The sequence below is a fragment of the Amia ocellicauda genome, chromosome 7, assembly GCF_036373705.1.
Source record: "Amia ocellicauda isolate fAmiCal2 chromosome 7, fAmiCal2.hap1, whole genome shotgun sequence".
Classification (NCBI taxonomy): Eukaryota; Metazoa; Chordata; class Actinopteri; order Amiiformes; family Amiidae; genus Amia; species Amia ocellicauda.
In genome coordinates this window covers 12,776,894-12,797,500 of record NC_089856.1, presented here as the reverse complement: position 1 = coordinate 12,797,500, position 20,607 = coordinate 12,776,894, and the positions used below count along the sequence as shown (strand labels likewise).

The following is a 20,607-nucleotide window of genomic DNA, read 5'->3' as shown; positions in this document are numbered from 1 at the left end:
TAATAAATTGAACCGTAGTGTGTGGTTGTCTTTGAGAAACAAGTCTCGGTGTCTGTTTGCTTAGCGCTGTGCACACCTTTGAAATGTGTGCGAGTTCCACATACTTTTGTGCAACATGACAACACACGCTCTGTTGACTTTAAACACCGTACAACTTCAGAAACGGCTGTACTCTTTCTTTCAGAGTACTTTTTTCTTTTTGTGCCTTTACTTAAACAGCCACATATCAGGTTCTTACACAACATTTGCTTAAATTAATAAATCACCGTAATAAACCTGTTTTGTTCTGTATTACTGCAAGTTTTTTGCAGGGACAATTTAACGCCAGAACGTTGTATTTTCAAACAATTTCTTGTAAAACAATAACTAAATTAAAAAGTTTAATTAAGAATGTGTCAATAGTTGTGGTATTTCAATTGGCCCCACTTCAGTCTCATAAAACCCGAGAAAAGCGAGAAAACTTTGTGTGATTCGTAAGGAAACATAGCTTCTGATCTGAACAACAACAATACATGTTATTATATGAACTCGTAAGGGTTGGCTATAGTCTTTCCTGCACAGGCAAATCACTGAAACATTTTCAACAAAGTAGCCTACAAATACAAATGTGGATGTCAAACACAATCTAAATAAATATGGTATATTTTGTTCGGCTTCTTCAACACAGAGCCCACGATACTTCATCCCCACTACAAGGACGTGGATAAATTACCATTTAACGTGTGTCTGTTGAGGAAAATCTTATCTGCATGTCTCAATATTTACACACGCCGACTGGCCTGGGTTGCTTGAGATGCTGTCGCGAAATTCCAGATAGGACGCACTCAACTAAAGTCCAAACGAGGTAATTATATTTTAAGTAGGTCTGAATTCTTGTAGCTTCCCGTGGAGTGTCAGTGTGCGTGTGTCCGTGTGTTTATGTCTGTGTGTGTCAGAATCTGAAGTATCTCCTGCAGGAAAGTGAGACTAAACCATTGTCTTAACCTTTGAGCCCCGGGACATTACTAGCACTGCGAATGGCGTTCTGAAGGAATGGTGTCTAAACACCACAAATACACAGCCATGCACTGAGCCCATCCTTCACTCACTGGAGCTTTGGATAAGACGGCATCCCGTTTCCCTTAGAAACTCAGAAGGAAGAGTGAGAAGGAAAGGGGGGGAGGGAAAAAAAAGAAAAACTTTGGTTTCCTGCCCAATAAAATAAATCAGAAGGACAGATTAGGAACCGCATACGACTCTATTACGAGATGGTGATATACGACTCTACCATAAAGATGAGTTACATTCATGTTCTTGTGGCAGTTGTAGTTGTTAATACCGTAATTCACCCAACTTGGCTGCTGAACGTCTGTCTACTCACTAAATTATCATTCCTATCAAAGCAAAACAAACACCAACAAGAGCAAAATAATATAATAGTTTTTCAATGGGTGAAGATATCATTACTGCATTGTTATTACGGTTTATACTGTTGACTAGGACATATACACGGTACCCTATGAGAAGACCATGTGTGTGTTTATATATATATCACATTTGGCTTGCTCTATAATTTAGAGGCTATATAGTTTATAGAAGTTCAAGAGTATCTGTTTTATTTAGAGGCACATGCTTTATAGAGAGTAGTTTCAAGAGTATTTGGACATTGAATTCATATCTGTGTCCTAAATGTTGCATTCCTGGCATTCTGCACGAAACAAAAAATGTATATTCAGTTTTGTTCTTTTCAAGAAATGTGTAGAGCACAGTTTCTCATAATAGTCCAACACAAAGTCTCCGTTCAAATTAATACACGATTTGTCCTCTCCCAGTAATGTGTACAATAGATGTTTTATCACATTTGTGCTGAGAGAGAGAAAAAATCTGCTTTCAGTACCGCTACATAAAGACAAACAGCATTTCTGAGATCGCCTTTAAGGAAAATGTGACTGTAAATTTCTAAGAAAGCTGATGCCATCAGTACAATCGATTTCAAAATCTAATCTTGAGTATTGCTACTGCTCCATAGCACAGAGCCTATCATGCAAGAGGCGAATAATGCTGAAATATGCATGGAGATCAGAGAGATAATCCCATCGAACTCTACAAGAGCCAAATGTCACAAAAGCACCTGCATTTCCTAGAAGACGACTTGGTGTATTCATATGCCAGGACCGTTGGATTTAGCAACACTAATGTCACAGCGAGCTGGTGGTGGCTGAGGTTTGAAAAGGTTATAGCCAACTGAACCAAACGTATAGGACCCCCCCCCAACCACCACCACCAAAAAAAAAAAAAAAAAAAAACAGTGGCCAGTACAGAAGCGTTGCTGCAAATGTACAAAGGTCTATACAAGCAAACCTTCGACCTCAAACTACACCCCACATTTATTTAGCATCCGCTTATCTATTTATGTACTTTCTCTCTTCTTCTGGTGTGTATTGCAATTCACAGGTCACGTACATCCGTTTCTCTCCAATGCAATCGGGCATTCGTGGAAGGTTCTAGAACCAAATACCGTTTGTTCCTTAAATCAACCCTCCAGTAACCACAGTTATTATTCAACATCTGTAAGGCGCAGATACAGATGTAAGCTCTGATCCTAGGGCCCTGTGTTTTCGAGTCATACATACATAGCAAATTATTGACTACTCAACACGTTTCTTGAATGTCCAGACAGGGAGACGAACACTACAGCACTCACGGAAATAAAACACTTTCTCTAAAATCTGTCATACCAACTTTACACAGCATCAGTCACCCCCAACCCCCTCACACTCCCACCCCCCTTTCTCGACAGAGCAGTGTTCAACAAGGGGGGCTATGGAGCACAGAGCACGAATGGGAGAAGTGTGGGGGGGTGTCCGCTAGTTCACCCCTTGCGTTTTTTTTCTCTCCTATTTTGGGGTCACCTCCTACAGCCACAATGCCCCAAACACGCATTCAAAAACGCCTCCCCATCCCCTTGGTCCATTAATAAGAGAGGGAGGGAGGGGGTGATGGGGGTGGGGGGGGGGGGTCTACAAAGGGACAGAATAGTGGCGGAGCCCCACAACCTATATGACGGCGCACACACAGAAGGTACACGTTGAGAGAGCCAGTCAGGTCAACGGGATATAAAGGTCGACCAGGCCGGTTGAAATGAACCTAATGGGATAGAAAATGTGCCCTCGGTGTGAACTCGGCCTTCTCGCCGTTTGCCCGAAACTTCAATAAAGTACCTTTTCAGCTTCGCGACATGGAGGCGACAGGACGTAGAAAGAGATCGCGGGGAAGCCGGGTTAGTGGCGGGCACATTCATTTTTCTGCCCTGTCCAGCGATATAATGGCTTCAGAGTGCGGTTCTAGTCCTGCTGTTTTCACCCACCCCCCAGGAAAAATCCCCACCCCTCTGGAAAGTCATGGCCAAGTGAGAGCTACAGAGATAGGAGGGGGAGCAGTATTACAAAACAACAAACAGAAACAAAATAGCCCCAGGAATAATCCCAACACGGGTTCATTCTGTACCTATGGGAGATATGGGGAGATATGGGGAGACTCTCTGTTTCTCGATGAGTGCACAACCTGGTATACATTTCTAATGCACAGCCCAAATTAATTTAAAATGGAGGCTGCTTGTGATTAATGGTCCGAAATACTTGTATCTTTTGTGCCTTAGCTTCTCTACCTAGGACGCCGTTGTATTCTCGGATTCAAGTCACACCAATTTACAATTTATCAAGCTCTCGATTCACTTAGTTTATTTTCCTAGGTTTTATATTATATATATGCAAACTTAGGTTATATAAAACTATACATATAATCACATATATGTAAACACATTACTACATTACTAGTGTATTATATATATATATATAAGTTTAAAAATAGAGGTGTATATAACACTTGCCTTTCTGTACCATCAACCTTATGCATGCAGATATTTTTAACTTGGTATAGGCTACTGGGAAGTTTTAGACTGGCAACAATAACAAATTTGTGCTCCAAGGACTGTGTTATGAGAAAGATTAAACAGCAACAGCAACTGAATAGCAACAGAGCGATCCGGTACATGTTTACAAATAAAATAGCACATAGCTGAAACAAGACATCCAATTCCAAAGAACACTTTCGAGTTTCAAAACGTGAGTAAATAACGAGGATAGTAATACGTTCAATCAAGTGCATTTATGTATTTAGTTATTTATTTGAAAGTATGTTCAAACGATAATTTAATTTCATCACTCTGTATTGCAGCCTGTGTGTTGTGGTGGGGAAGCACAAGTTTAAATGTCATGTTTTGTCTGATTACAGTAATCTCGGCCTGTGTGTTTTTGCAGACAGCAATCTAGAATTGCAACAATACTACTCTTCCCATTGTAAAACAGTCACAATCCAGAAAACAAAACAGTGAGTCCAAAGCAGTAATAGCATTCTAGAGCGAGGTGTCATTTATTTTATTTTATTGTATTGGTTTAAAACCGTAAGCTTTGCTTTCGCTTGTCTGCTCGATGGATTATGTGATTCGACTGGTTTATGGCTTAGAAAATATAAAGATGAACGAAATAAGAAAATACAAACGGTCTAAAAACAACGTAAAAAAACACAAACGTTTATGGAGCCATACACAATTTTGTACTAATTCAAATGCAAAAACAAATAAGCAAAAAATGTATATATAATAATGAATGTGATCACTTTCAACAGTATTATTATTATTATTATTATTGTTGTTGTTGTTGTTGTTGTTGTTGTTGTTTTAGTTTATAAACCACATTGTTACAGATTTGTTGTTTAGCAATTAGCATGTAAATTGATTCAAGGCCATCCTGTATGTTAAAGCACAGCGGTGGACAATCTCAGTTCAGACTCTTCCGTCTACAATGTTGTGCCTTTTCTCCATCTCCCTCCAACACACACTACGTCATTCCGATAAAGTAATTACAGGAAGAGATATTACATGATAACAACAACAACAACAACAACAACAACAACAACAACAACAACAACAACAACAACACATATCAAAAAAGGTATAACCAGAAATATATTTATGATGCAAGGCGTTTGTTCTTTCAGAATAAAAACGAACCTATACAGGTGACGCTTAGGTTTACATCTGTTTGATCAGTTTAATGAACTTAAAAAAAAGTACACAAATGTCTCTGATCTCCTGTGTGAGGTGGTGGGGGTATGTATGATGGGGAGGAGAGGCGAAACACAAGCAGAATCAATGCTATAAAATATAAATTGTTTCACAAAATATTTAACAATATTTGACACCCTTAAAGCAGTAGGAGCAGCACGTAAAGGGGTCATTTCTGTCGCGGCTGGAAACATTGATCCCCATATACAAAACACAGATCCAGCCCTGGTACAGTCAGTAACCTACAGAATACAATGCTCCCTACTCGGGGCCATAGATAGGCCTCAACCCTGGGCTGCACTTGTAAACGGGTGAGGGGAGCACGTTTGTCATTACAAGCAAAAGTACCTGAGCGATTCTACTCGAACTTTAATCCCCCCCCAACCCCCGACCCCCTCCATAGGAGCAGCACTTATTAAAGCAAACATGCCAAGCGAAAAAAAAAATGTTACAGTGTAGGCCTAGGGGCGGGCAGAGGCAGGCAAACAGAAAAAACATCCTGAAGTGTCCACTTAAGCAATAACAAAAACAAAAGCCCCCGCGATAGCAGCGATCCAGGAAGTATTTACAGCACCACGAAGGGGAAGGAGCCTATCTGTACATACACTGACAAAACGTGCAAGACACGTAATTTATACTCCTTTCGGCCCGTCAAGAAAGCCACAGTTTTTAATTACAGGAAGAATCATGCAAAGGTTACATACACACAACACACACACTGTCTCTCTCTCTCTCTCTCTCTCTCTCTCTCTCTCTCTCTCTCTCTCTCTCACACACACACACACACACACACACACACACATACATGTGATGGGGTTGTTTTTATTTACCCACATTCTCCTGGCTCGGCGACCATCTATTACATTTTCCTATTAATCATCTATAGATAATATATCCTCTTCTACTTTCAAACACCTCAGCCACTTGACGCAGGAATCGATTGACAACGCGCTGGGATCGTCGACACCATTAAAATCCAACCAGGTTGTAAAATGAACCTCACATTGCTAATTTCTGCTCCTTTAACGACCATGCTTCTCTCGTTTTTATATATTTCTGTTACTATAATCCACGCCCCTAGGGTTTATATTTTGAATTGAACGTAATTTGGTTAAACTAACCTACTGGAGTAATAAAATAAAAAGTGTAAACAGTATTTGCGTTTGAGTCAGTAAGTAAAAAAAGGAAAATCAACCAAACGTGTTTAAAACTAATTGACACTCACTGCTTTATTGACCACTATGAATTTCACAAATACACTAAACTTTGTTTATTGCAGTTCACAATGATCAGGTAAAACCAGTCTAAAACACAACTTTATCACCACAAAACTTACTACTGTACTTTTTTATTAGTTTTTTTTTTTTTAATTACGCCAAATAACTCACAGCATTTTTATTTTTTTCCCCAAATAGAAACAAATACGTCCAATGTCAGTGGATTTTTTTTTTCTAGTATCTGTCTTTTTCACATAAAAAATAAAAAAATTAAAACAAATGTCTCTACAATCTTTATTTTATATGAAATAAATATAACGACAATTGTGCATTTAACCTAGGCTTAAAATTGATGGGGTGCCTGCAACAACCCATTCCCAAATAATCAAAACAACCAAAACGAAACCAAACAAAAAAATAGAGAAAATGTGTCCTTCTCTCTCCTTCATTCAAAACATGTAAAATCTTATTCTTTTAAATAAATTAAACCCTGATGTAGCGTAAAAAAACTCGGTAGGTATTCGCAGTTATCCATGCTATATAACATGCAATTTTATATAACTGTGGACTTAAAAGGAAGACCTTATTTTTGTTCTTTTTTTTTTCTCTTTACGCACAAGAAAACTACGAAGAACCAAAATATATATTATATTCTATAAATAATCAGTCATTTTTTCTCTCTCTTTCTCTCTTTCTCTCTCTCTCCTTTCTTTCATGTATAGTTATTTTTTTTTCCTTATAACCTTGTAATATCCTCGCCTCGGTCAGTATTGGGTACCCGGGAGAGTTCTTCGCTTGCTGATACCGTACTGGAAGCGGTGGTGGCGGCGGCAACCGATGCCACAGCGCCGGGGGTTGAGGTTGTAGTTGAGCCGGAAGAGGAGCCCGAGGAAGCCGACGATCGGACTTTGGTGTTGGGAAGCCTGTGGTCTTTTTTCCACTTCATTCTCCGGTTCTGAAACCAAATTTTGATCTGCCGTTCGGAGAGAACCAAGGAGTGAGCGATTTCAATGCGTCTTCGCCGGGTAAGGTAGCGGTTATAGTGAAACTCTTTCTCCAGTTCTAAAACCTGCTGTCTGGTGTATGCAGTCCGGGATCGTTTGGGTTCCGCTCCATTGTAATTGGGGTTCACTAGAAGGGTAGAAGTAAAGAGAAAAATAGGAGAGAGAGAGAAAGAGGGAGGGAAAGGAAGGGGGGGAAAAAAAGCAAAAGAGTGGCATGAATTGAGATCCGAGGAAAAGGGGAGGAAGGACGAAGAAGAAGAAGTAGAGGAGGAAGAAGAAGAAGAAGAAGAAGAAGAAGAAGAAGGAGAAGAAGAAGGAAGAGGAGGGGGGTGGAGGAGGAGGGGGAGATGGTGTGTGTGTGTATATCGTATAAAACACAACTAAAATCGCTTCATAAGAACTTTCCTAACTGCCCCTAATGAGGAGAGTTCACGGTGAGAGAAGCCTTGAATTATTTATGCAACATTACAAAGCTTAGATTTTTTTTCTTCCCTTCTCCCCTCTCTCCCTCTCCCCCTCTGCCCCTGTCTCTCTCTCTCTATCCCTCTTCGCTCACACACACATACATAACAGAGAAAGCCACATGGCAGAACTGCTGCCCAGACTAGTACCTCGGCTATAAAATTTATGGTGGGTGTAATTACCAGTACCGAGTCGTAAATCCGCCTCAATTGTGCTATTTCAAAGGCTCCTCTCCTATCGTAAGCAGAGGCTGTCGAGGAGATAGGGACAAAATCAAAAGAGGGGGAGAAGGGAGAGGGAAAAGAGAGAGAGAGGGAGCGAGTGAGTGAGTGAGGAAAAAGACACACAAGTTGCCTACCGGTACTGACGTGGATTTTCTTCATCCAGGGGTATACTACGGGCTGCTTGGAGGAGGTTGTGTTGTTCGGATGCTCCGGTGTGGCTTGGGTGCAGGCGGAAGGCACAGCCGGCGGGGTAGAGGGGGACGTGGGCAGTGGCGGGGGCTCACAGGGAGCTGGTTGCGCCTTCCCCGCCAGCAGGTGCCCGGGGTGGGGGAGCCCATGTCCTCGCACAGTGTCAGGCTCCGGGATGCTCGCACAGTTAAACTGGCGGTCCTGGTAGCTCGCTCGCGGAGGGTACAAGTCCTGGTGGTGATGCTGGTAGCTGGTAGTGTCCCTGGCTCGGCTGTAATATTCGGGGCTGTGGTCGGGGATGTAGCTATTTTGCGAATATTCCTCGCATGGAGGAAATTTCGGATCGATGTAGTTAGAGTCCATCAAATACGAGCTCATGATCATTAATTTCTGGAGTGGAAAATAATTTTTCTAGCTTTGTCGTTTTTCTGCTCCATAAAGCCCTCCTACTAGCGAGCAACCCTGTAAAGTTACTTTTACCACGTGACGCGGCGGGCCAATGGCAACGTGCGAGGTAGTCCCCGGATAAGGAACCGAAGGCTTTTTCCAAATGTACCCTATCTGGTTTTTTTTCTCCCTCCCCCCCCCCACCACAACACCCCCACCCACCCCCTAATTCGTGTGCGTGTGTTTGTGTATCTGTGTGTGTGTCCTGTTAAAAGTGGGGCACCGACACTTTCTAATTGGGTTAGGATAATGAGAGGAAAATTGATTTAATAAAATGGGCAATAAAATAAAGCCGTCTTACTATGTTGTGTCGTGGGCCACCAATCTGCAAAGCGGTGCTGCGTCGCTGGATTGAGCAGGTACAGGTACCTAGAGCAACTCTGGGGACTGTCGGAACAAAAAGGAGTGTCTTGATTGAAATGCGTAGGAAGATACAGAGATTTATTACCCCCCCCCCCCCCCCGCCACCACACACCTCTCCTTTCCCTTCCCTCGTGCTTTTGACATTACATCTCCAATGGACTGCGGTGCACCTCCAGAACGGAACATGGAAACAATAGAATTCGCTTTTCTCAGATGCTCTTCTTCAATCATCCAAATGGCGACAAATTAACTTGCCCCCCCCCCCCTCCGCCGCCTCCCCATCCTCCCGTTCTCTTCCTCTATAAGAAAATAAGAATAGCAACAACAACAACAAAAAATAACAAGACAGCGAGCTCTTTATCCTAACGCATCGAAGATAAACATGCTTAGGTTCGCTTCGCTTTCAAAGTTCAGCGCGTTTGCAATGCGAGATTGCAACGCAACAACGAGCAAGACTTACACACAGATGCAGTGTATTTGCACAGCAATGCAGTTTTCATTTTTTTTTCTAACATCTAATTTTTGGACGTGGATGTGTGTGTGTGTGTGTGTGTGAGGGGGGTGGGTGGGTGCTTCATTAGAATTTTACAGCCCCCAGTTTTACTCAGGCGCGCTCCACGCTGTCCAAATTTGGAACAATGGAAGTCAGTCTAATTTAAGAATTCACCAAAGGATACATTAAGGGGGCTAAATTAGGTTAAGCACGTCCTCACTCCCTTTAGTTGGTGTGTGCCAAGACTAAACATATTTTGGTATTGAATTAACAGTTATATTTGTTCTTCTAAAAATCAGGAACAATCAAGTTAACTGAGATAATAATAATAATAATAATAATAATAATAATAATAATAATAATAATAATATAATGGTGAGAAGATAAAATGTCTAACAAAAAAAATAACAATTCAAAAGAAAATAGGCAAGCAAAGAAAGGATTTTTCTTCTAGCTACAGCAGTCTGTTCAAATCGGGCTGGCAGGTTCAATATGAGTGAACCTTTGCTACATGTGAGCAGCTTCAAGTTCCAAATACTCGTCATCATTGCTTTGTCATATTTTATTGGATTATAATAAAAACGACACATAAAGTTAGCTGTTTATGGCTTATTTATTAGAGCGCTCGCCCGGCAATGGCGAAGGCTGTTGGCTTGCAGTTAAAGCGCTTTATTGGGCAGTAAAAGCTTGTAAATCAATCACATCAAATGATCCCCCCCTTTTTCTTTTCCTTTCTGTTTTTTTTTCTTTTTTTCCCGCGTTGCTTTACGGGTTCACCATCGCTCGGAGTACGTTGCCCATTCCCAGACAAGCCTGGTCCCCGACACTCTTGACTGACTGGAGAGAACTGCAAATTCTATTAGCTTAGCTTGGGGGTGGATGTTTAATTACAAACGTTTTATTTTCCAGCTCTACATGTTATGATAGGCCGTGGGAGTTGTATGTAACCTACATGAATAGAGGGATTTATGTATCTATGCATGCATGTATGTATGTATTTATTTAATGTGTAGACAACAACATTAACAACAACAAAATGAACGCACAGTGGAGTTAAAGGACGAGTTTTGTACGACCTGGTGACCAGTGCGGTATTGTCATCGCCCATGTATTCCCCTAGACACGAATTTGCGGGTGTTAGGTGCTCACACAAATTCGGTTCTACAGGGTACATATAGACGACTCGAATTGGTAGGAAAGTTGCCTGGAGCTGTTAGTGTTACAGTCTCTATTCGGAAAGAGCAATTCGTCCTTTTTTGGCGAATGGCGAAAACACAGATTGGGAAAAAGGGGAGAGAGAGAGAGAGAGAGAGAGAGAGAGAGAGAGAGAGAGAGAGAGAGAGAGAGAGAGAGAGAGAGACACACACACACACACACACACAGAGAGAGAGAGAGAGAGAGGGAGAGAGATACACAGAGAGAGGGAGAGAGATAGAGAGGGGGATGGCTAAGGGAGGGGGGACGTATGAAAATGGAAATGACGTATATTTCACTGTATGTGCACGTGGGTTCGTTTTACGTTCAAAGTGTTTCAATGTGTATCTAACGCTACTTTCGGGTCGTACACACTCCGGAAATGTAATGCAGTATAGTCAAAGAAGGATTTCACAATCGATTTGGGAAATAAACAACCTACAAACATCAATTTATTTTAGCATTGAATTGACAAATTCATTAATATGTGGGTTCTCAACTCAACAACTGCCTTCCCTGCCTTAACACTACTATTCTGAATGTATACATGTTTACATGTATGTTATCTAGATCACACAACTAAAACATCTGTTTCATACAATCTGTCTTAAATTATACTGATCAGTTTGTTTTATGCCGTTTGTACGTTTAAACACTTTGCCCTTGTTTGAATACGAATTGTACTGTTTAAAACTGATTCATGATCTATTGCTGTACTCCGTACACTCAAGAAAAAGTTGCATTAAATGTAGCCTATAAAATAAATTACCGTTTAAATGTCAACGACATAATTTCGTGTAACAAAAAAAAGAAAAAGCTTTGCACTCTCGCAGATCTTTTCCACAGATTCGCTGATGTTTGATAAGTTTGAACACTACACTTCTCCCCCGCACCTTAACATCAGTTTATGACCTATTTATACACAATGTGTCTATTTCGGACTGTGAGTGGATACTTTATACCCAAAACCGAATGGGATTTTAGGAAGCAGATAGATCACAGTCCGTACACTATCTGTATAAACCCCCCTGCACCAATGCACATTGCGACTGTGTGCCATATAAGATATTGTAAAAATGACCAACATCATATAAAACAGCATAAAGCAATCACACGGTTGTTATTTTAATAGGAGGCCTACACAATAAAGAAAGGAAAAAACACGTGTTTTATTATTTTTAAATGTATTGCTATTTACTCTTTTGTTGATATATCATCACCGTTTGCCAACAAACACAAACACAAATAAATAGCCTGTAGGCCTAAATTTGTTAGGTGGGTTTATTGTACAGTTGTACCACTGACATGCAAACTATATTATTATTATTATTATTATTATTATTATTATTATTATTATTATTATTATTATTATTTGTGTTATTGTTGTTGTTGAAGCTTTTGTCCAGAATATAGATATTCTTGGAACACAAACTAACACGAACAAATAATAAACAAACACTACAGCAAATGAATACATCTTCAAATACCATCTGCTAGAGGATGCTGTAAAACAAATAAGTACAAGGGGAAATGTTAAAGGCTCTTTACACAGTGTATAAGTCCCTGATCTTTACACGGCTTGAAATTTATTGTGTGGGTTCACTGTATTATAACCCCGACCTTTCTCGTGTCGCTCATAACACTAAATATTCAAGCAGTTGTACAGCACTGTGCGCCGTTAATGTCAAACCCAAAGCAAATAAATTACAGTCTGTGCGAAATACGCTCTGTTCACGCAGGCATACCCAACTTATAACGGCGTTCCGTGCCCCCCCCCCCCCCTAAACTTTCAACTCTGCTCTAAAAACTCTTCAATATAAAGATCTGGGCATTAAAGTTCCCCATCTGAGACAGGTAGCAGAACTTTCTTTATGGCTTCAATCATAATTGGTCTTATAAAAAACAAATTGTCTCAAACTACAAAGCAACAAACAATAAGTACATAGAAATCGAACCAAAGCGATTTTTTTCAGAATATTAATTCATTAAAAATGAAAAAGAGAAAGCATTAACATAATAATATAAAACATGTATTCTTTAATTTAACAAACACAAAACGATAAGTTAATACATAAACAAACAATCAAACAAAATAAATACAAACAAACACAAATAAATAAATAAAATAGCCCCAACATCAGAGGCGAGGGGTCTCTTTCTTGCAAATCGAATCAGATGCTAACCTCTCGAGTGGCCTCCAATATATAAATATTCAGACCATATCTGTTTCGCCTCCGCCACACAAACACGGCGATACAAAGCGGCCCCGTGACAGTAGGGAAGAAAAATAAGTTTCCATTGTTCCCGAGGGTTTATTGTGCGCCGCATTACCATACTGACCGCTTCATAACCTGTACCTCCGCATTATCAATCTGGGATTTGGAAGTGAGAGAGAGAGAGAGAGAGAGACAAAAAGAAAGAAATCAGAAATTGTGACCTTTATTTTCGGGGAAACTATACGAATACGAACAAATACAAAAAAGCAATGGTGCCATCTCAACCTAATACAAATAAAATTAAGCAACAGCATACACACTAAAATAAACAAATAAACACAAACATAAATAATTAAATAAATATTTCAAATCTCACTCTGCAATCAAAAAAGTTTGCTTGGATACCACTAGGTTTTTAATAATTAATTACAAACATGAGCGTTGCTTGTTTGTTTGTTTGGGTGGCTGTTAACGTGGATTTCGTCATTCTGCATAAACAAAAGCCCCCCGACAGGCCTTCGTTTGACCTAATGACAAACTAAGCTCATTTTTTAATCTGCTATGGGGAAAAATTGAAATGTTTCTTTCGTGGGATACATAAATTAATTTTAATTGATTTCTACCTCCCTCCGTCTACTCTGCAGATAGTTCCCCTAAACCTCGAACTAATGAATCAAACTAAACGAATTTTATAACCAGCTTGCACCAGCTTCACTACGGACTGTCGTTATCTCTGATTATACTAATTTATGTGCGTGGATAACCTTACCCTACTCCCAAAGAGAAAAAATAAAAAATAAAAATGAAAATCTATAAAGTTAATTTCCTAATGAGATTCCAAAGCAGCCTCGTGTTCAGATCAGCTTTTGCATGTGCTATGTATTTTCGTTTATAGTTGGATTCCCTTTCCATTTGGATTCCAGTCTAAAATTGCTGCTTTCTCTCTCTCTCTCTCTCTCTCTCTCTCTCTCTCTCTCTCTCTCTCTCTCTCTCTCTCTCTCTCTCTCTCTCCTTCGAAGTGGGCGCATTTTCATATTAGTTAGACGGCGTGACCTGCGTTTCACCCCTCTCGTTTGACTCGAACCAATAGTTCACTGCCAAGCAGTTATTGATGAGGAAACAGCAATGAAATTTGTCTCCACACAAATGGCTTTTAGATCTTGTACCTAGTTCAATAACTAGTTATAATGTAGAACTAGAAAAATGAAGCCCCGAGGCGAACTAATTTGATGTTTCATTTTTACGGTGGAAAAATTATAAGCTTTACGTTGCCCCCACCTCTCTCCCTTTTCTTTACTTTTTTCTTTTAGTTCTTTTATTTTGCCCCCCTCCCACCCAATATTTGATTCTATAACCCGCCTCCCCTCCCCCCCCCACCCCACACACATACACACACACCGACCAATACACTTTTTTTTATTTTACCCGAGACGAGATGTGAATCTATATGAGCAATCTTTATGACTCCGGGACAGAACCCCTCAGTTCATGAACTCTGTCCGCAATCTGAGCACAAAACGCACTGTGCACGGGTTGGTAGGAACTTGAAACTTTCCCCATTAACTCTCCTTAGAAGTAGAAGTGGAGGCGTAGACGGGCTCGCCTGACCCCCACGCTCCTGTAGCTGAACAACTTCGACAACCAACCAACCAACAAACAAACAAATAATAATAAAACATCTAATATATCAACAAACAAATGCATAATTATTTGATATCCTATATTTTATATCCGCTTTCCCTACTGGGTTCAGATCTCGGTTCCAGAAGCGGCGCGCTAAAACAATTCGGGTAAGTTCGTCTTCTTAAACCGATGCATAAGGCGGTGTTTTGCAGGGTATATTTTCCGAAATGGATCACTATACACTGTGCAGTTTTAACCTACATAGGAATTAGGTTAAGAGTACACTTGTACACTTGTGTTGTGTGTATTTAAAATAAGCAAACAACTAACTAATGACGAAAGCGTGCATTTAAAACCTGGTATTTAAATTATTATTATTATTATTATTATTATTATTATTATTATTATTATTATTATTATTATTATTTGCACAAAGTTCTAGATTTGGGATTAGAAACTGGTATAAGTAATGCACCCAGGCTGTAGATTGGGAAATGCATATCATTTTCAAGTGTTATCGTCCTGTGGGTGCAACACATTTCGCTGTAGAGAGACAGACTAACTTTACTCTGGAGAGGTTAAAAAGCCAAAGTCGTTATCACGGGCGCAGAGTGGGGTCTACACACGTTCTGGGAAGTAGAGTCCAAAAGCACTATAGTCTGGTAGACTGACAGAACCTCTAAAACACAATTACAACAGTTTGTGCTGTTCTACAGGTGTAGTGTGTATACTGTCTTGCATCGTAAGCTAGCCGTTAACATATACAACCAAAGATCCAGAAAAGTGTATCTATATATATACCTATACACACACAAACACTGAGACCGAATGTGTTAAATTTAACACTTCTATGTTTGTTGAAAGACAACACAACTTTGTGTTCAATTTTATCAACGCAAAACACGATGTGTCTTTTAAACACAAAGTTATGTTGTCATTGAACAAACACAAGATGTGTTAAATTTAACACATTAGTTCTAAGAGTATATATATATATATATATATATATATATATATATATATATATATATATGCTCATACAGTTTATATTAAGAGGATGTCTCTAAAGCTGTTTGATACCATCATGAAATGCATACCGTGTCATCGTTAAATATTACATTTAAGTGATTTGGTTTCATAAAATAAAATATATTTTGAAGTTGACTAGGCTTATTTTATGATCCTATTAATTCAGTAATTGCGGGACGTTTTGTTTGCCTTTAAGTAATTACTTTTGTTTTCCATCTAAAGATGCAATAAACTTATTGTGCTATATTATAATTAATTTTGTTATTATTATAATTATTATTATTTGTATTATTATTTACTAATTCTATTAGCTATTAGTAGCCAAGAAAGATTTGTAACCCAACACACCCTCCAAAAGGGTTTGCTTTAACGTCCAATTAAATAACGTAAATAATTAATTAAAAATCTTGCAAAGAAAAGACTTCAATTACACTATCAACGAGCGCCTGGAAGCGCTGCTGACACCCATGAAAACTGGAATTTGAAGGATAAAATATGACACACAGACTTCTGTAGCAAGCTCCTGCCTTCCGACTCCCTATTTCAAACAATGGGCTGACAATGTTATTGTAATGAAATTTTATTAAAAACTATTATTATTATTATTATTATTATTATTATTATTATTATTATTAATAATAATAATAATAATAATAATAATAATAATACTATTTAGATAGTTTTAATACAAAGTTAAAGCCGTGAGATCTCATTAACTCCATTTGATGTTAATCATAATATATAAACGCCATAGATGCTTCCACTTGTTATAAAGTTATACGTATGAGATAATTGTAACTTTCACCCCAACTGTACTTTCAGTGCCCCCCTGCCCCCAACCCCCACCTCCCTAACTCAAGCAGATGTAAGGATTCGATCAGTGCATTAGAAAATGTAAAATCATACAATTAAGGTCAAAAACATGTTTATCAAACTTACCAAACACAATACAATTAATTAAAAACGTCCGGGTGGCAGACTGCTCTGTTAGTTTAAAACCCCTTCCTAAAATCCTAAACAAGTAATGAAAACCCACCCCATTCATCATTTTGTTTCCAGAAAGACCCTGGGTTTTATTACACGTACAATTGTTTAAAAAAGAAAAAAAAAAGACACCAAACATACGCTACAGTATAACTCGTCGACTTAATCAGACAGTTAAAATCGTTATGGGCGGATTTATTCATTCTCCAGCCGCGATTACGAGTTTATTTTCGCTTTGGTTTTTAACAAGAGATATAACCCGCAAGCCCAATACAGGGAGGCACGGGGACTAGTAAAATTAATTAGAAAGCAATATTTTAGACTGACCCTTACATTACCCTGGGCGCCTTAATTGCTTCACACAGCACACAGATAAAGAGCCACAGGGAGAGAGAGAGAGAGAGAGAGAGAGAGAGGGAGCGAGAGAGAGAGAGAGAGAGAGAAAGCTGGGTTGCATCCATTCTTTTAGGGCCATAACGTAAACAGTAATGCGGTGTTCAGATAATGTGACGCTTAATGGGTGATTAATACGTGCAGTAATTCCAGAGTCTTTATGCCGGCTATTTGTAGTCGAAGTGGGATGCTAAAACAGTCCAATTGATTTAAAAGGGAGGCGACAGTATGACTCCACTTGCTGTTTCATTATTATTATTATTATTATTATTATTATTATTATTATTATTATTAGTAGTAGTAGTAGTAGTAGTAGTAGTAGTAGTAGTACATAGGAACTAGCTTCGTTTTCGATATACCTTCATAATACATACAAGCACAGGCTGTCACTTCTCAATACACCAGGTTTTTGTATTCTTTAATGTATCTAATTACATGTGTACCGAATCCCTGTGGACTGGTCATAATAATAATAATAATAATAATAATAATAATAATAATAATAATAATAATAATAATAATAATAATAATAATATCAAACAATATAACAACTTCTATCCCTTCACTCTCACTTAAAACGGTGAGCTACAGGCATTATAGTTTCACTTCACGCTGTACACAATTATTGTAAAAGGGGTATCAATGTCTCAGGAACACGAGTTTCTACTATATAATACAACACACTCATTATCTTAAATATCCCAGATCAGCAAGCGGTTTGAAACTACTTAAGAAACCGTCAAACACCTCACTGCGCAGCCTTAGAAAGATACATAAGTTGCAAAACTGCTAAGCAACTTGAAGATGCCTCGGTATATTTTTAAAAGTGGGGGGGTTAACAAACTTCCTGACACCTGAGGTGGTCTGCTTTCCCCCCAGACACTCAATGACTTGTAGACACTTCAATATGCTTAATTATTTAAATAAAGAACCAGCCCCAACTTAGAACATAATTCTAGTAATAACGACCATAACTCATCGCCATTGCGTTCTCTAAATGGGAGAATGGATCAATGTGATATTGTATTAATAGCTACAACAGATGATCAGATTGGAGATATTTTCAAATATATGATTCTTATGTGGATTGTAATGTTTGTAATGTTGCTGGAGGCAGACAGGACATTCAATGAATACTGGAAGGGCAATTTCCGGGCATGTAGGGGCTGCAGCTATATGATTATTCTAAATTTTCATTGGTTTATACATTTGATTTATTTTTCTTTATCAACATTAAAGCCTTTTTTCTGAAATACTTGCAAACTTACGTGGTGTGTAAATGAATGCGTCAGGCAAATGCGTTAGTAGTAGTAATAATAGTAAGGATGATAATGGGGTAGCAGGATTTGAATAGATCATTTCAGTACAAGGGCAACATGTTTGGTTTCATTTTCGGACTAAACCTTATGTCCTTGTAGTGCAAAATAAAATCGTGCATCCCCCCCTTAGTCAAAACACTGTTGCAATAATAATAATAATAATAATAATAATAATAATAATAATAATAATAATAATAATAATAATAAAAAGTCAATCTAAGCGCCACATTTGTGGTGTTTTAATGTGTTTGCATTGCACAGACCCACTACATCAATCGCCGCTTCACGAGATTTAGGCATGGCACTTTTGAACGGCAGGGTCACGGCAAGTGCAACTTATTTGTAAGGCTGAATTATCGGGAGCAGGCAGACAATCTGTCCTCCACGGGAACGGAGCCCCTCGCGAGGGCTAATGCGAAAAACGCGCTGTCAAACTCGCCGAGGAAAATCCGTTTAGCCGGGCTATCTGTATATGAAGACGGAGTTGGCATTAGTATTTTACAGTCGGCTTTATTTGAATTCTCCTGGCTTTTGTTGCCTGCTCCAGTCATTAGTCAAGGAGCAGCAAACGCTGAGGCGGAAGCCGGGGCGCTATAGCTCAGAGCCGGAGCAACGGGGAGAGTGATGCAGGGACGCGTGCTTGAAGCATCCATTCCACACTGATAAGGCAATCGGCTCTTCTTTTTATTGAACCACTGCGAGGACAGACTAATTGGGGCATCTATGCTTTGAACCACTATCCCCCTCCCTTCTTGCAACACCGCCACCTACCCTTACCCCCCACCCCATCCTCCTCCTCCTCCTCCTCCTCCTCCTCCCTTCTCCACTTTCCTTCTAACTAGCAAAAAAAAAAAGTGATGAATTTGCAGGGATGCTACTCGGGCTTTGATCTGATATCCAGGGAAAGGGATGTGTCTACGGGGCGTGTGTGTGTGTGTGTGTGTGTGTGTGTGTGTGTGTGTGTGTGTGTGTGTGTGTGTGTGCACTCATTTAGTGCATTGCAGCAGAACTGAGGTTGGGGGGGGGGGAGAAAGATCGAGAAAGAGTGGGGGAAAAATACCTCTGGAGACATTTCAGTACCTACACCTGGCATTTTATGCTGTATTCCGTGCGTAACGCGTTGTGTGTGTTATAGAAAGGAACAATTCATCACTTAACTCCCAATAGAACTGTGTGTGTGTGTGGGGGGGTGTTTGTGTAGGTAGGTGAATGTATGTATGTATGTACAGTATGTATGTACGTTTGTGTGTGTGTGTGTGTGTGTGTGGTTGGATGACTGTATGTATGTTTGTGTGTGTCTGTATCTGCAGCAGAGTGTGTGTAGCATAGATTCCGAGAGTTTCCAAGTGAAAGGAAGGTAATATCTCACCCACATGTGGATTTATGCATATCAACCGAAAAATAAACGACATCGATTTTATAATTATGGGACTTGCAGGACTTCAAGCGGAACATGCTCGTTTAGGTCCTCTCTAACCATTTATGGGGCTACTTAAATAGCCTGTCAGAAGTTAGACCCACACGCAGTCGATGCAGTCACACACACATACACGTATACAACCCCATCCCTGCAAAATCTGTAGCCGGGTAGTTTTCGTTTGCCTTCACATGCGTTCCTTCCATTGTTGCTGTACTTATAAATAATAATAATAATAATAATAATAATAATAATAATAATAATAATAATTATTATTATTATTATTATTATTAGTAGTAGTAGTATTAGTATTAGTATTATTATAGAACCCAGACCATAATACATTTTATATAACACGATTGTATGACAGGTTTTTAAAAGTTTATAACTACATCTCTTAATACTGATTAAGAACACATTAACACTGTGATTTGTTTACACAGTTTGTGTGTGATACAACACCGTTTCTGTGTTTCTCCTAACATTTCAACACGGTTAACATGTTAAACATTAACATACATAATGTGTTGTCCTTAATCTCAGTCAGTAGATTTAGACTAATTTTTGACGGAGTGTTTTTGTGTTTAACTAGTTACGTTACTAATTTCCTTGGAAGAAAGACGTTGCTGGGATCCTACACTTAGCAAAGCCATTTCAGCTCACACGTGCAGTAACATATTTAATTCCACAGGATGTGGATTAAAGCCAAGATATTGCAATATTAACACAAGAGGTGAGCATATTGGTAGAAATAGAGATCTGCTTAAAGATTTAAAAGTAAAAAACAGAACATGTATGTGTTTGTGTGGATGCTTATACCGATTTGAATATTTGTCTCTAAGAGTTCGATATTACTGATGTTTATGTTGATGTTTTTATTATTATGATCAGTATTCAATAGAAATCCTTCAGCTCTATTGGGGTCAAAC

At 39.1% G+C, this 20,607-nt stretch overlaps 2 protein-coding genes across 4 annotated transcripts in view; both read right to left on the bottom strand.

Moving 5' to 3' along the window:
- The window catches only part of LOC136752821 (homeobox protein Hox-D3), a 100,667-nt gene that overhangs the window by 36,731 nt on the left and 43,329 nt on the right, over nt 1–20,607 (bottom strand). The window contains exon 1 of one of the 3 annotated variants that reach the window (XM_066708470.1): nt 8,949–9,078. The exons of the other annotated variants lie outside the window; for them this stretch is intronic. The gene's annotated coding sequence lies outside the window, so the exon portion shown is untranslated. Of the gene's footprint in view, nt 1–8,948; nt 9,079–20,607 lie in introns of those variants that run through there. 3 annotated transcript variants of the gene reach the window in all.
- Nucleotides 5,850–8,746, bottom strand: hoxc4a (homeobox C4a). Its single transcript, XM_066708466.1, has 2 exons — nt 8,146–8,746; nt 5,850–7,452 (listed from the first exon to the last, which is right to left on the bottom strand). Exons 1-2 carry the CDS (start codon nt 8,582–8,584, stop codon nt 7,058–7,060), a joined length of 834 nt encoding a protein of 277 aa, XP_066564563.1. The 5' UTR covers nt 8,585–8,746; the 3' UTR covers nt 5,850–7,057.

Coding starts and splice junctions, on each gene's coding strand:
- hoxc4a (XM_066708466.1), bottom strand. CDS start 8,584: ATGATCATGAGCTCGTATTTGATGGACTCTAACTACATCGATCCGAAA. Junction 7,453..8,145: donor GAAAATCCACGTCAGTACCG/GTAGGCAACTTG, acceptor CTACCCTTCTAG/TGAACCCCAATTACAATGGA.